This window comes from Mchenga conophoros, linkage group LG18, assembly GCF_057382185.1.
Source record: "Mchenga conophoros isolate Kocher_MC1m ecotype Shallow Benthic linkage group LG18, M_conophoros_male_GT1.1, whole genome shotgun sequence".
NCBI classification, from domain to species: domain Eukaryota; kingdom Metazoa; phylum Chordata; class Actinopteri; order Cichliformes; family Cichlidae; genus Mchenga; species Mchenga conophoros.
The window spans coordinates 23,256,230-23,272,031 of NC_140543.1; the positions used below are offsets into that span (position 1 = coordinate 23,256,230).

The 15,802-nt window shown below is 41.9% G+C and overlaps 1 protein-coding gene across 8 annotated transcripts; it reads left to right on the forward strand.

Annotated features, from left to right (window-relative positions):
• Window positions 1-552: 552 nt before the first annotated feature.
• On the forward strand, window positions 553-15,392 carry LOC146553789 (phosphatidylinositol 4-phosphate 5-kinase type-1 gamma-like). Of its 8 annotated transcripts, none has more exons than XM_085255300.1 (18): window positions 553-900; window positions 4,606-4,634; window positions 4,777-4,866; window positions 5,010-5,140; window positions 5,228-5,345; window positions 7,016-7,168; window positions 7,603-7,902; window positions 8,136-8,344; window positions 8,421-8,504; window positions 8,879-8,927; window positions 9,092-9,176; window positions 9,267-9,437; window positions 10,278-10,434; window positions 10,534-10,602; window positions 10,694-11,249; window positions 11,879-11,953; window positions 13,729-13,815; window positions 13,921-15,392. In XM_085255300.1, exons 1-18 carry the CDS (start codon window positions 807-809, stop codon window positions 13,921-13,923), a joined length of 2,460 nt encoding a protein of 819 aa, XP_085111426.1. In that variant the 5' UTR covers window positions 553-806; the 3' UTR covers window positions 13,924-15,392. The 8 variants fall into 8 exon arrangements, 5 of the variants coding, with proteins under 5 accessions (XP_085111426.1, XP_085111428.1, XP_085111429.1 ...); XR_014889581.1 differs by lacking the exon at window positions 11,879-11,953 and adding an exon at window positions 11,447-11,481 and having other exon boundaries at window positions 554-900; XR_014889580.1 differs by lacking the exon at window positions 11,879-11,953 and adding an exon at window positions 11,447-11,481 and having other exon boundaries at window positions 554-900; window positions 13,732-13,815.
• Window positions 15,393-15,802: the final 410 nt, after the last annotated feature.

Consider the following 15,802-nt stretch of genomic DNA (forward strand, 5'->3'; position numbering starts at 1 on the left):
AAGTGCTCTACAGCAGATAAACAGTATAACAGAGTGTTAGGGCCACATTAAGAAAAAAAAACTAGTATTCATTTTGAGAATAAAGTCAATCCACCCCCCAACTTGCATGTCTCTAAAATACTTGTGAAAACGAATTGTTTATTTTGGGGAACTTTGTCTCATTTATACCTAAAAAAAAAAAAAAAAATTTCTTAGAAGCGATAATGAATGAATAAATAGGTTGTGTTATTGTGGATATTTTGTTGGCCACTGGTGTCTTAACACAACATACATCCTCTTTATTGCATAACAGTGTAACCACTGGCATCCTTGCATCATACCAGCCCTTTAATATGCACCAATACATCCAACTCTTTATAGTTCGTGTGTTGTTGTTTTTTCCCTTGTGACCAAATGCAGCTTTCTGCGCCATTGTTTCAACGTCCTTATATTTACAGAAGCTTCTTACTTTTCTAAGTTTGAAGCAGCACCTTCTTACTCACACGTACAGGCCTATCGTTGCCCTCCAGTGTATCCCGGCCTGCTGTTACTTTGCTGAGAGCTGCGGGCTCACGCTGTAGTGGCACGCGCCCTACCCGGTGCGTGATAATGACGATGACGCAGAACAGCGGCAGAGATGATCGGCACCGCTGGCACTGAGCATGTCCGCGCCGCTACACTTCCACAGCGATAAAACCTGCATCCGTGGAGTTATGTGGTGGGCATTTATAGCAATAAACATCGGACCGGGGTTCTGCATCCAGCAACATCTGGTTCCCGCTGAGGAAGGACGCGGCTGCGCATCGTGATCAGGAACCGTCCGGGAGATGGAAGCGGGGACTGCGGGAACCGGGGATGACGGCAGCCCGAGCGAGGCAGCGGCCGCTGGCCCATCTATGCAGCTTGAATTCGGGGACCCTGGTTCGTATGTTTTAGTGAAATTGTCAAACGGCCATCATTTTTGGTGGCGGTTTTATTAATAGCCGCCGCCTATGAAAGCTGATCTAACCCGGGAAGTTGGGCATAGCTGGGCTGCATCCTACCCTGCAAACAGTGCGTGGACACAGCTAGGCACAGACGAGAAAATCACACCAAAACAGATCCACAGAGTAGTAGCCCAGGGTAATCCCACTAAAGTGTGGGACTAAACAATAGATTGGTGGGTTGAATAACTCAAGATTGAAGTCACTGTGTTTTTTTAAATGCCACTGACTCACCGCAGGCTGGCACCAGCACAAGGTGCACATTAGGGATGTGTCCACACATTCCCACAAGACCAAATAAAGCTGAGCTGAGATGAAAGTTAATTTTCCCAAATGAGTACGTGGAAGTGTTTACTTGCATGGCAAACACACGACAGCAGTCATTTGTATGTGCATCATCATTAACAGGCTGACAAACACACCGTGAGCTGTTGAGCATCCATTGGTAAACGTTGTGTGCTCTCTCGGTCTCTGTCAGGTGTCATTTTATTCTCCTCCGCTTCTCTCCGTCCTCATAATTCTTGCCATCTGTCTGGTCCTCTTCCGAGCTATATCTGGAGAGTGGCTCATGTAATCTCTTGTGGAATTAAAACATAAATCACACAGTAATCTCTTAAATGCATATCATTTTCAGGCATTGCTGTGGACACCACTGCTTCACATACCACAGAGCATGCCATGGCATTTTAATTTTGTTATTTAATTTTGCAGCAAATTTCCTTTCTGTGCATGCTCAGGCGTAAGCGGTTCACAAAATATATCTGAATGCAAAGAGCTTCAAAATCTACCCCCATGTCTAGTTTCACATTAATGTCACAGCAACAGGCCACCATTTCTTCCCCCCAGCTGATAAGGAAAAGCTATAATCCTCTTTGCCATCAAACGCACAGCCCTTAAGGCATATTTCTCTCAACACTGACACAAAATATGTCATAACAAGAATACCTCAGTGAGCTCTCAGTTACTGCACATGTCCTTTAAACTCTTTTATTACACATTCAAAGTAAATTCATCTTACAGGTGGCCTGTCACCCACATACTAATCTCAGATGACCCAGTGGGGTTTGTCCTGTTTATTGCTTGCAGCTCAGTGACACGTTATTCTAGCCTGACCCTAATCCCACAGAGACTCTTTGTGTGCACGTCCACCCCAGGATACTCCTTCTCATTGTTTTGCCTGAGAGGCTTTGTTGCAGTACTAATCTGCAGTCTACAGGTGGATACATCCTGACAAAAGGCAGAACTTTTTGCCCCATTGCCACTCAAAACAGTCCACTTAACCCCTCAAAGAAATCATTTAATTCTTCATCATCCACTTATTTTTGTTTGTGCAATCGTGCGCATCATGTGTTCAAATACTGGTTTTTGTGTGTGTGTGTGCAAAATAGTGATTGAGCATTTTCGATTTTACCTATGGTGATGTCAAGTTGTAATCAGTCAGTTTGTCTAACACATATTGGATTGATTGTAATGACCAATAATTGTTTCCGGAGGATGAACACCTTTGGTGATCCCCTCACATTTTCACTGACACTACACAGTTCACCTTTTAGGCTTTGAACTTAGTGCCTGACCAATATATTTGTGGGGCGATGGACCAGCCGATATGAGCTATTCTTCAATATATTGATCCTGGTATTTATTATATCAGAAAAATACACATTTTAAAAGTGTCATGGTCGTGGTAGTGTCCTCCAATCTCTTTGGCTGTTGCTGTGGGTTTATGGCAGGCTTTAGTTTCTCTTAAAAATATCTTCTATAGTAAATACCAACAGAACAGTGTGTACTCCAATTTTTTCTCTGTTGTCTCCCTGACACACAAAATCTTGCACTTTAAAAACAATCCCACCACAAACACTGCAAGGTAGGAACCAAAATTACTTTGCAATAGGTATGTTGAGATAAATAGTAATTAATAAACTTAATAATGAAAAACCATAAAATTGTATTATAAAACCTGATGTGCATTATAAATCAACAGCAAAAGTTACACAAATGGCATGTGACCAAAAATAAATGCTAGCGGAGTAACTATGGTTACAAAGGCAAAGAAGAGAGGGAAGAAACACCGCTCATCTGTGTTATGAGTGGTTATGTTGCATAGTTTGTCCACCAGAGGGCACTTTGCACTTTCCTGTTGGTACCTGAGCTGAGCATAAACAAGTAATACACTAACAAGATTATTTTTACACTGTGTTGTCATATCATCTTAACAAGAACTCATAAGTAACTGCACATAATAAATGTTGGAGAGATCTATTTATGTTTCATGTGTTGGAAAGAAGAAAATAATTGCTGATATATTGGATTTCTAAACTGTCAAATATTGGTGTCAGTTTTAAAAATCTTTCTCTAGCTCTGGTCCTAACAATTGCCATTAAAAGATGAACTCCATTAACTGTTAGCATCCTGTAACTGTAACCTAGGAACATTGTACTCATGAGCAAACACATGCAAAACTAATGACACTCCTGGGAGCCTCAGCTGTGCATTGTCTTTAGAGCTACTCAGCAAACGCCCCACTGAGATAGTGAACAGCTGCTATTTTGAAGCAAAGAGTCGGTAAGAGGAGAATACACTTGTATTAATGGCCTTGGAGGACTGTGTGCTACCCATACTTTTGTTAAATCAAATATTCTGCATGTTAGTTTAAGTTTATGACAGTTGAGATCATACTTGCAAATTATGTGATCAGCAAACTGCTCTGTTATGATTAACTGACAGCAACATCTGCTACAGTGTCTGCTGTGTACTTTAACATGGCTTTCTCATGCATTATCTCAGCAATGTTTTGTTAACCTTGACTCTCATACAACATGAAAGTTACCATGAAGTTGCTTCCTGCTCTCTCATCCTATTAAATACATACAAACACAGCCTAGTTGCGTCCTTCCTGCCGCTTGGAAAGATTTTTTCCTAATCCTTGCATGTGATTGGTCGGTGATGTGATCTGGACACCTCGGCCAATGGCAGCACTCAGATTAAGAAGGAAGTCAATCCAATAGAGTTTTTACCTTCTCTCTACAAATCTCACTGATCCAGGAATAGAAAACACAGACGGTACGCTGCAGCAGCCTGACTGTTGGATGTCAGTTTCACTGCATCCAGTATCTTGTTTTTCTTTCTGGATTATCAAACAATTTTTAACTTGTAGAGACTAAACTCTTCTGCGGTGAGTTTAAACACCAATTTACTTGGCAAGATTAATAAATGCCGCAGAAGTAGCGTTTGAACATTTCCATTTTTAAATGAACTAAAATGAAATGACCCTGAGCCAAGGAATGTGGAACAGAATGCTAATGACAATGCTGCTATACTGGCTTTTTCAAGCTCTGCAGATAAAGTTTTTCGAGTTAAAACCTACAAAATTAAGAAAGTTTGAGCTGATGTTGCATACTATCATGTAGTGCTCATAATCTATGTTGCTACTCTGAACTAGGATCCTGAGCATCCACAGAATGAGTCTGGTTGTTTCTTTCACTTTGGGATATTTGACGTCTAATTTGGGGCTAATTATTTAGCTTGATATTAAAGCTACATCTGCACACTCACTCATGCTGAGTAATGTACAGATGTGGGCACTGAGTGAGTGAAGTGTGAAGAGTTTACAGCTAAACATTTTTCTCCTTCTTTCTGTCCACAGATTCAAGCAGGAAGGCTCAAATAACAGAGGTGCCATTGTTGCTTCACATTCTACACCCCTCACCTGTCTCTGTGTCTTGCATCTGCTCGATCTGTTCTCTCATCTATTTGTTGCTTGAATAGTTCATTTCATTGTAACTTTCATGGGAATAATACACATTATCTGTGACAGATGCCGTCCCCATTCGGATCAAGCCAAGGGCATGAGAAGAAGATTGGCCACAGGAGGGTCGATGCCTCTGGAGAGACGACTTACAAGAAGGTTTTTCTTTTATTGTTCTTTTTTTCTTTTTTTTTGCCTGTTTGCCTCTTAATACTGTTTGTAGGTTTTCGTGGCATCACGATTTCAACTGTTTGCCACCCACACCTTGGTCTGTTGCTCTTTTCTTTGTTGTCCGCCTCCAGACAACCTCCTCTGCTTTGAAAGGTGCCATCCAGTTGGGTATCGGATATACTGTTGGCAACCTCAGCTCCAAGCCCGAGAGAGATGTGCTCATGCAGGACTTCTACGTGGTTGAAAGCATCTTCTTCCCCAGGTACATTCATATCAGTAAATGTGCATACAATTTCCATGAGATATTGCTTCTTATCCTCTTTCTGTTGTCGCACTTTACTCCATACAGCGAAGGCAGTAACCTCACACCAGCCCACCACTTCCCAGACTTCAGGTTTAAAACCTACGCCCCTGTGGCCTTCCGCTACTTCAGAGAGCTTTTTGGGATCCGACCGGATGATTACCTGGTGAGATACTTATTTTCTCTGATGACTCACAATGCACTCAGTGTATTTAAGTATCATCTAAATTACAGTGTAACTAAACTGTTATTCCTTTACACATGGGATGAGCAGTGAAGATTTTCATAAACTAAAGATAGCATAGCATAGCTTAGCCATCAGTCTCAATTCATCAGCTAATATCCTTCTACACATCCTAGTGGAAAATCTCATATAAAGCACATTATTTAAGTTGCATTAGCCTTCCTACAATTGTCACTGTCTCTGCAAGCCACTTTGTAACCCACCTCCAAAGTCATCCTGACTGAAATGTGTGACTTGATTCCGAGTATTTCGCTGTAATTTAACTGTTCTCTCTCAAACTATATAATCCTGCCCAAGACCTCCTATTTGTCAATATTTAGCTTGAATTGTATTTGCATAGTAGGAACATTGTGGGAAAAGCAGTATGTCAATATCATTTCCACCAGTTATTAGACATGACGCAATATTTTTAACTCAGATGATCATGTGACACGGCAAGGCGCCCATCATGTGTCCATCCACAATTTAAATATCAGTCCTCATCCTGGAGTATTAGTCAGAGTATATTAAAACTTACACATAATGATCTTCACCCGTGTTGTGCTCAAGGTTAAAGTAATAGTTGCTGTGCTGTGAGCACCTTTACATTTTTACAAGAATTACCCTTCTCCCTAAAGCATTGGTCAGATTTCAGTGAAACTTGCACACAATGATAACCTAATGAGTTTCCACTCAAATCATGCCCAAGGTCAAGGTCAAGATCAAGGTCCCAGTTCTCAGTTGCACGACCATTCACACACTGTGCATGTGCACATGAGGTGACATAGCGTGTTCTCAGCAGCACATTTAAGCTTACACTCTACCTGTGCCAGAGGGAGATTAGCTGACTAAAGCCTTCCTTTTAAAATTCCAAGTAGTGGCAGCAGACGGTTAGAGCGGTTTGTTTTTGTGTCTGCATGTGTTTGTGCTGCCGGTGGAGGGGTGGAGTAATGAGATAATTGCATTTTGTCAGCTAAGCCATAGAAAATTGCCTTCCTATGTGAGGCAAATTAGCTACAATCAAAGGGTACGCGCTTACCTCTCAGCTCATTTCTCCAGCCTCCAACCAGAGAATTACCTCAAATACCTCAGATGTCAGATATAGTGAGAAGTTTGCTGATGCTACTGGAATGCCTCCATTAGGCTAAAGCTTAACGAGCTTTGGTAAAACATCATCCCTGCTTTCTGTACACTTTCATAAGATAAATGAATGCAACAGTAAAGATAGTAAGTTCATTTGAGTGACTAATACAGCATTAATTTGTAGTAATCTCAACAGTCTATACACACATAGTTTCTTTTTTGTGCTGATGAGTAATGTCGAGTGAGTGGGTAGATGCATTAGTCCTTTGGTTGGATGGTGGAAAGCTCTAGTGGCTCAAACATGAGCAAAGCTATGCAGCCACCCAAAAAAGACATAATGAATATTGTACGAACTTCTGACTATCTAATTATTCTGTCAAAACAGGTGACACAAGCATAATATGAAATTAATGAATTAGTTTGCTTTTGTAGCATTTGCATGTTAAAAACATGTTTCCAGAGATCGTAAAGTCAGACTGTTTGAATTGAGGTTAAATTGTACTCTGTGTTTTATCTGTGCTTCTGTCTAGTATTCTCTGTGTAATGAGCCACTGATTGAGCTGTCAAATCCAGGAGCTAGTGGCTCAATTTTCTACGTGACCCGTGATGATGAGTTTATCATCAAAACTGTGCTGCACAAAGAGGCTGAGTTTCTGCAGAAATTGCTCCCTGGATACTACATGGTAAGTATCTCATCCATTAGAATCCTTTTGGGAAAGTAAAATGAATGATTTCCATAAGTGTGATAATATGTTAGGAGTTGGAGAATGAAATCTTGCTTTGGGTTTGAACTGCACATGCCACAGAAACTTCGAGTCACCTTTATCCTCTTAATCCAAACCTCCGCGGTTGGCCCAGGTTAGCGGTGATGTCAGCAGGTGGTGGTGTTGTGATAGGTGAGAGCACGGAGTTAGGCTGGGTACTCCTTAATTGGTGAAGCACGGACACGGTGGAGAAACACAAGCATGAGCTGAGGCCTGGTGTTGAGTCACGCTGTTTCGCATGTGCATGGTACTGAAATGGGGTGGAAGCCACAGATTGCAACCAAAATGAACCACTAATGTGCCACATTTTCTTCCCTGCGCCTCTCTCCCTCCCTCTATAAATCCCTCTCCAGAACTTGAACCAGAACCCCCGGACTTTACTGCCAAAGTTTTTTGGCCTCTACTGTGTCCAGTGTGGAGGAAAGAACATCAGAGTGGTTGTGATGAACAATATTCTACCACGCTCCGTGCGCATGCACCTCAAGTTCGACTTAAAGGGCTCAACATACAAGCGGCGAGCATCCAAGAAGGAAAGAGAGAAGTCCAAACCCACTTTTAAAGACCTGGACTTTCTGAGTGATATTCCTGAAGGCCTCACACTGGACCAGGACACATACGGCGCTCTGGTCAAAACGCTGCAAAGAGACTGCCTGGTAAGAGGGCAAATAGAAAGGAGCTGGATAAACTGGTCTTTGTAAAAGTAGATTAACACTGTGCATCTAGCAGCCAAGCCAACCACACATCTTCCTGGTAGTTCATGAAAGAATTTGAGGAAAGCAGAAAAAAAAAGCTTAAAAGGCTCTAACATTAATTCCATACTCAAATATTCATAGTTTTCCTCAAAGATTTCACAAATATTTATTGCATTTTATGTGTTTTACATCAGGTTCTGGAGAGTTTTAAGATTATGGACTACAGTTTGCTGCTTGGGGTCCACAACAAGACCCAAGCAGAGAGAGAGCGTCAGTCTCAGGGCTCACCCATCAAAGGAGGGGATGAAAAGAGGCCCGCAGGGCAGAGATCCTTGTATTCCAGTGCCATGGAGTCAATACAGGGAGGCTCCACATGCAGGGACACTCTGGAGCAGGATGACACGTAAGACAGCACTTCAAAAAGCCTCTCCCCATCCTCACCTCAAATATGCACACGGTAACTTTTCTGCTCTCTTTAGTATGGGTGGCATTCCAGCTATGGGTGCTAAAGGGGAGCGCCTCCTGCTGTTCATTGGAATCATTGACATTCTGCAGTCCTACAGGTAGGTGATCAGTGTGTGCTACTTGTGAGACAGTGTGCCACTGAAGAAAACGCAACAACTAAGGCTTAGTTGGGTGCAGAAGTAGCACCGTTCTGGGAAGATTATTAAGAAAAAATGCACTGTTAATACTCAAACCCTTAGTTTTTTACTGGGAACTACTTATGTCATCAAGCATGTCATATTTTAAATAGCTGCAAAATCATTTAATAATAATATGCAGGTGGAAGGAATGAGGATCTACATAAAGGTTGATTTCTATTTTTCTTTTTATTTGGGAAGATTGCTTTATGTCGGCAATATTAGCCACTGATTTAGCAGTAAACTGCTAGATATGTGCGGCACCTAATAAATAATTGAATTTTTCCATCTGGCAGGCTGATCAAGAAACTGGAGCATTCCTGGAAGTCCCTCATCCATGATGGAGTGAGTATCTTTTATGTAACTGTTATGTAATAGTTTGAATCCAAGCCCAACAGACCAGTCTAAACCATATCTTGTTTTTTGTTTTACGGCATATATTAAGGATAGAAAATGTTTATATATTTTATCTTCACTCTTTCTTTATTGGGACCTGTATTCTCCCACAGGACACTGTGTCGGTTCACAGACCGAGCTTCTATGCTGAGAGGTTCTACAAGTTCTGTAGCACAGTTGTGTTCAAGAAGAGTTGCTGTGAGTTCGTGCACAGGTCGCAGTTTGTAGTGTTTCCTCTGGTCCTAATAAAGGGAACGAGTCCAAGTAATCCGTCTGCTGAATTTACAGCACTGCGATCGTCTCCATCCAAGAGAGGACGAGGGGTTCTAATGTCCAAGTCCAGTGCAGGAGCCAGCTCGACGGGGCAGCGTCCTTCACTGACTGATGACAGGCCAGAAAACTTGGACAACTTGGAGAACCTAAGAGGAGCTCGCAGTTTCCCCATGCTGGAGGACAATGGTATGACCTTTTCTAAGCTTTAATGGAAAAAAATGACTTGATAAGAACAGAGAAATATTTCCCACAGGGTGCACAAAGGTTTCCTTTGAGGGTTTTCTTTCTTTCTGGTAGAAGGGAGTTTTTCCTTCCCATTGTCGCTAAACCGCTTGCTCATTAGGGGCTTTACCTTTACCTTACAGTCTAAAGCACCTTGACGGAACTACTGTTGTGATTTGTGTGTTAGGAAGTTCCTTAAGAAAGCTTACGTCTCCTTTGTTGTTGTTTTTACACCAAGTTAAAAGCTAATACAGCAACACGATTTCTAACCTTGACACTGACGTCCTCTATTTTCTGCAGCTGAGTGCTCCTTTTCCCTTTAAGTAAAATAAATCAAACATTGTTTATTATTAACGTGCAGTGATGAAGCAGCAGCATAGCAGCATCAGAAACAAAGTATAAGTAAAAGTAACAAATCAATACTAGATGACACAGGAAGGGAATAATATGAGGTGTGCACAACAATACCAGATGGATATTACTTCAGTAAAAAAGGGAGCATTTGTAAACTTTCTAAGACCTGTAAGAGCAAGAATGTAAGAAGACAATTAAATTTGAATTTTGCACAGGTAACTGAGTTTAAGGACCACTGCAAGCATATGGCAGAGTTCAGATATCAGAGGTTCAGAGAAGAGTGCAGTGCAGTGTCGTACACTCAGATAGATCTTTGTTCTGTGGTACAGCCTCCTGAGATGCACCTTTAATGTTAGTGTGCTCTGTTTCTTAAAGAATTTATGTCCTGTTCATTTTTTCATCTCTCTTGCGCACACAGCTCATGATCTCTTACTTAACTATGCCCCTCAGGGAAGGAACCGCCCTGCACCCCTCCTTCATTTGAAGATGCCACCACAGCATCTATCGCTACCACTCTGTCATCAAACAACTCCCTACCCACCACCCCATTCGATACACCTGAGCACCCTCGCTACAGGAGGCAAATGCTTTCACCAAACATTTCCAGGTGAGAATATCTGATGAATATAAAATGTTATATCTAATCTGCTCTTATGATATTGTTCTTCCACAGTCATGCTTGCTCTGTGCTTCTGTCTGCTTTCAGGTCACAAAAAGAGATAGTTGAGGTTCACGGTGAACGCCAGGACACCATAACAGTGGAGGTGGAGCTCAGGTAGATGCATATGCAGTGCGAAAATCCCAGGATGGTTTCCATTTATTCATATGTGGTATTCTAACATTGTTCTATGTCTTGGTTAATGCAGTAAAATCCCAAAGAGCACGGAGCTCACACAGATGACAGAAATCCCCACATCCAGCCATCCAGCAGCTGATCCTCTGCTTCCTGTCACTGCATCATCTATGTCATCCACTCCTCCTTCTGTTAACCCCTGCTCTCAGTATTCATCACCCAGCCTTCCTCCTTCCTTTGTGTCCTCCTCCTCCACCACCTCTCAGTGCAGCGGGTATTCATCCTCCACACTTACTTCATCAATCCGTCCGTCCACCAAGCCACTCACATCTCCTGCTTCTGCTCAGTCTTTAAGCCTTTCTTCTCCAGTCTGTCATTCTGCTGCACGATCCACAGGTCCAAACAGCTCCACCCTTCCTCCTGCATCAGCATTCACCCCCATCTGTCCGGCATCCTCTCACTCCTACTCCCACAACTCCTCTCACCACCTGCCATCGACGCCCCCCTCCTCTGTCCCTCAAAGCCCCCAGGTGTGTCAGCAGTCACCACGTACGTCGCGCAATCAGCTGTCTGTCTCCAGCAGCCACGACTCACTGGATGGAGAGGTGCAGGTTTCCGACATATACTTTGTAAGTTCCCCTGTTTTCGCACTCCAATTCTTCTGGTTCTTGTTTTGCAGAAAATATTCCACACTAGATACTAACCAGTTTAAAGTAGGTAAAACAAACCACAATGATCATACAGCTGATTTATGAGAAAATCCATTTTCAGGGAGTAAAGATGATTTTATCTGATGTTTGTCTTTGATCTGCTGGGTCTTTTGCAGTGGCCCAGTCAGGACAGCGTGGTAGAGTTGTGATGGTGAGGGGGGGGGGAGAGGGGGCTCTATCTGTTTGCACGCACTATAGGAAATGCTCCTGCTTTTCAAAATGCTTTATTTCAACTGAAGCATGAGGCTGCCAGGAGCCACCGTCCATGCTTTTTGATTGTTGCCTTTTCTGCACAGCATGATTCTTAGCTGCTGATCTGCAGTCATTCCTCCTCTCAGCTTCACTCACAGCTCTCCACAGCTCTATCCTTTGTGGGATTTTGTTTGTCTTTGCTGCATTCTTCCATTTATTCCACATTTTCTGCTTTATGTTTCTTTTATAACTCCTTCTATATTCTCATGCATATTATTTTTCCATATAATTTTATGCTCAGATCACTTCATTTTCATGTGTGTGTCCGTGTGTGTGTGTGTGTGTCCATCCATCAGTATGCAGATGGCAGATATTGGGTGTACTCTCCAGTTCTTGGCCGTCGTAAGCTAAACTCTAGTTCAAGTTACAATGTAAGTCACCATCAAAGTAGTTAGCTGTGCATTAGTCCAGGTGATGTTTGTACATACTAGACTACACTGGTAGTAACTGTTCCATTGGGCCTGTTGCACACATAGCTACTTAATGATCTTTGAAGGTAAAATAAAGTCTGTTTCCTATGATTTATTTCATGCGGATGTCACAAGAAAGGGCGCTGCATATAAAACTGCATGTCATGTAGCTTGTTGACAGTAAAGATTAGTTGGAACGTGTAGGTTTCTGGACCTCTAAATGAACGTAGTACAATAGGTAAGGATAAATGTGTGTTTGGTTGATGATTTGATTGTTGTAACAATGCTTTTTGGCAGTAAATCTTATTCCATTGGAAAGCCAGTTTTTCCCCTTAAAATGTCCCACATTTATAGGGCAAAGGCATGCCTACGGTTCCTAAGTGCTGACAGGGTGAGAATCTATATTGCCGTGGTAACAATGAAACATTGGACAATGAAAGTGAGGTCTCTAGATGAAGAATAAAATAAAAATACAAATTAAAAAAAGTTGGTGTTGATGTAAATACCAATGTTAACTGCAGTTGTTAATATGTAAACATGATATTGTGTTGTATTAATGTAAACATTGTACATCAAAGTGGTATTGGATCTGATTGTCTAAAATCTGGCAGCATTCAGCGTGGTGATGGCTGAGGGATCAAAGCTGTTCCTTAGTCTGTTTTTGTCATTGTGGATCTGAAACATCTGCCTGAAGCGAGATGTTTCAGATCCATAAATGACCAAGGTGAGATGGGTCTTAAAGGATTTTATTAATTTTCTTGGGACAGTGGGAACTGTGCAGATATCGGCTGTATCCTTCAATTTAGAGATCGCACTTGGGTTCACTCCAAATAATAATGCAGCTTAGTTTTGTGGAACATACAATCAAGTAGCTCATCCAGACCAGTAAAATGTGGCACGCTGGGGGAAGACGCCAACTGACCATTGCAACAGGGTCCATGCTCACAGGTGCTGCTAATCAGGCACAAATCAGCCAATTGATTGTCAGCACCTGGGGTACCAGAGGCTCGAAACAAGAGTCAACAGCAGAATAAGCTGTTTGGCATTAGCAGAGAAGATTTGGCAAGTTTTTCATGGCCTCGATCCACAAATGCATTTTCCTTACAAGTGTGGCAGCAGAAACAGGATTTCCACCAGGAAATCCTTGGCAAGTAGCAGTTCTTTGTTACAACAAAGAAATAATCAACCAAACACAAATGTCCTTACTTTTTGTGCTACATTTAATTGACTGTAACTTGTACTTGCTTTGTGCTTTTAGTGATGTTCAAGCTTCTTTGAACCTCTTTGAATGTAATCATCCTTTCTGAGGCAGTAAATGACCATGGCGCTAACGTTTTAAGTTTCCATATTACATTAATTATTTGTGACTTTAAAAAGCAGCAGCGAAATAATTTACAAGCAACAAAGAGGGGAAGTAACATCTAGTTCACACAGACCTAGTTTCCCTTTTGAAATGATAGAGAAGTTGGAGAAGTCGCCCTTAACGCTGATCTGCATGATTTGGACAGAGTGGCTATGGCTTGATCTGATGATGAGGCTTTTATTTCAGATTCTGATTTTAATATTTATACATGCATCACCTTCAGAAGCCACAACATGCAAAACTGCACATTGCAGCTTTAAACTGTTCCGGGAATAGGGATTGTCTCTGCAGAGCTCTGTTTCCCAAATCAGTGTTAAGTCCTCTGCTCTTCTTTCTTCTTGCGCTTCCCTCTGCCGGCTGTGTTTGGTAACAGCAGACTCAGGAGGATCGGAGCTGGGCGTACTCTCCTCTGCACTGCAGCTCAGAGTCCAGACGGGGCTCAGATGGGGAGAGTGAACCAGTAGGTGCACGGTTCATTCATGAGTCAAAGTTAAATCACAGAACAGACACGAGTGGACGCATTTGCTTTGCCAGCCTCTCTAATGTTAATCTTCTCGTTCTCCAGTAACTCACAGAGGAGGCAGCATCGGTGGGTGCAGCCAGAGGTCATCTGTGAGACTTTAATGATGAAACCACCAGGACGCTACGAAGAGTTCACGCTGATTGGCCAAGCTGCATGTGAGAGCTTGCTTTGCCAATAAAAACCAAAGGAGTGAACTTTTTTGGAAGTATTTAGCTGAGCTGAAGAAACAATCAAAAACCTTACAGTATTATAGGCAACATTTTAAAGCATCAGCTCCAGGACAATCTTACTGATATCAAGTGGAGGTATCACGCTGGCACTGTGAATGCTTTCAGTGTTATAAAAACGGGGCTCTCTGTGCAACAAACACAACATGATAAATTTTAGAGTTGATCCCAAAGTTTCCAGAGATACCAAACCTTCACGTGCTTATTTTCTGCCTCTTATCCAGAATCAGGTTGCCGGCTGGAGGCAGGCGAAGCAACATAGTCCAGATATCACTCTCTCCAGCTCTGGCTATGCAATATGGACATACTGTATGTGGTACTTCTTTGTTTTTGACTCTACCTGACTTTACAACTTCATGCTTTATTTGTGTGTCCATTTGTCTTTTTCACTAGAGGCATGTCAAAGCTGTGTGTAACTTTATTCCTAGCACTTTATCGGTGTACCAGTGGCTAAGGTCTTTTTATTATAATTATGTGTTTTATTATCCTGTCGTCAGCTGTTGGTCGAAAACACACTCAAACACAGTTGATGTTGTGGGTGTCGTGCGTGCAGTGTTCTCTCTCTTTCAGTCCACTCGACAAACTCTGATCTCACGATGAAAGCTTTGTTTACATTGCCTTACTGATTTTAACTAAGGTATAATCGTAACAGTTGTTTATTCATATTTTCTGATAATATGTAATGAACACAAACTCTTAAATCCATATGCGACTGTGAGAAACTGCGTTTTATAGCAGTTTAAACAAGAAATCGGCCAAGCACTTACTCGTTTTCCATATTCAAAGAGGTCAAGAGAGGGGAAAAAATGAGAAAAAAGGTCTTTTGTAAATTGTTGATAATCTGTGTGTGCTGTACCACATGCATCTGTGCCCTTATGTCTCTGTCTGTGCATGTGTTTGCATGCGTATAACATGTGACTGGGAAACGAATATTTTTTGTTTGTCAAAAAGTTGCTATCGCTGTTCAAGGCCATGAAAGTCCGAAGCAGCTGCACGCCTGCTGGCTACGCCAGAAGAGTTGAATCGGCCGAGTCTTCAGCCACCCCAGATTAATCAAGATTTACCAAATTAAACAAAGTACGAACTGAAGCATCCAAGAAAAGGCACGCCATACTATCCTTCTTCCACACACTGTGATGCTGGCTAAAGCAAGTTTGTCCCCCTGACTGTGTCCATAAGCAGCACTGCACCACATCACTGTATTATTTGAAGTTAACCTGCCTCGTTGTAGGTGACGGTGTTTGTAGCTGATCACTGTGTAAAATATAATTAAATTATATTGTGTAATTTGTTGTTGTTGTTGTTTTCTAAATCACGGTCACAAACCAGTTGTCCACTAGATGGCACCAGAGTGTCTCAGAAAAGGAATTCTCAGTGCCTGAAACGTCGCACAGTGTTTCTCACCCCTTTTAGTTGAACCGTAGAATTAAATTGCATAAAGACATATACCAGAATATCATCTGCTTATAGGTCATTTTATTGTGTTTCTAATGGATGATAAAAGGGGGGCTTGTATTTAAAGCCACGCATCCCACTCCTCCACATCACACTGACATTTCAAGGCATGCAAACATAATGATATGACATCTCGACTGCTTTTCTGGAGATTGTATTTATGTATTTATTTTCATAAATCGCCAGAGGACTTACTGCTATAAATGCAGCGCCATTCGAAAGAGATAGGGCTTCAACCAAAA

What these genes read in the sequence shown, in the direction of transcription:
- LOC146553789 (XM_085255300.1), top strand. Translation starts at nt 807, where the DNA reads ATGGAAGCGGGGACTGCGGGAACCGGGGATGACGGCAGCCCGAGCGAG. An exon ending in CGCTGCAAAGAGACTGCCTG is followed by an intron (nt 7,903 to 8,135) that starts GTAAGAGGGCAA and finishes GTTTTACATCAG; the next exon opens with GTTCTGGAGAGTTTTAAGAT. An exon ending in ACAGTGGAGGTGGAGCTCAG is followed by an intron (nt 10,603 to 10,693) that starts GTAGATGCATAT and finishes TGGTTAATGCAG; the next exon opens with TAAAATCCCAAAGAGCACGG.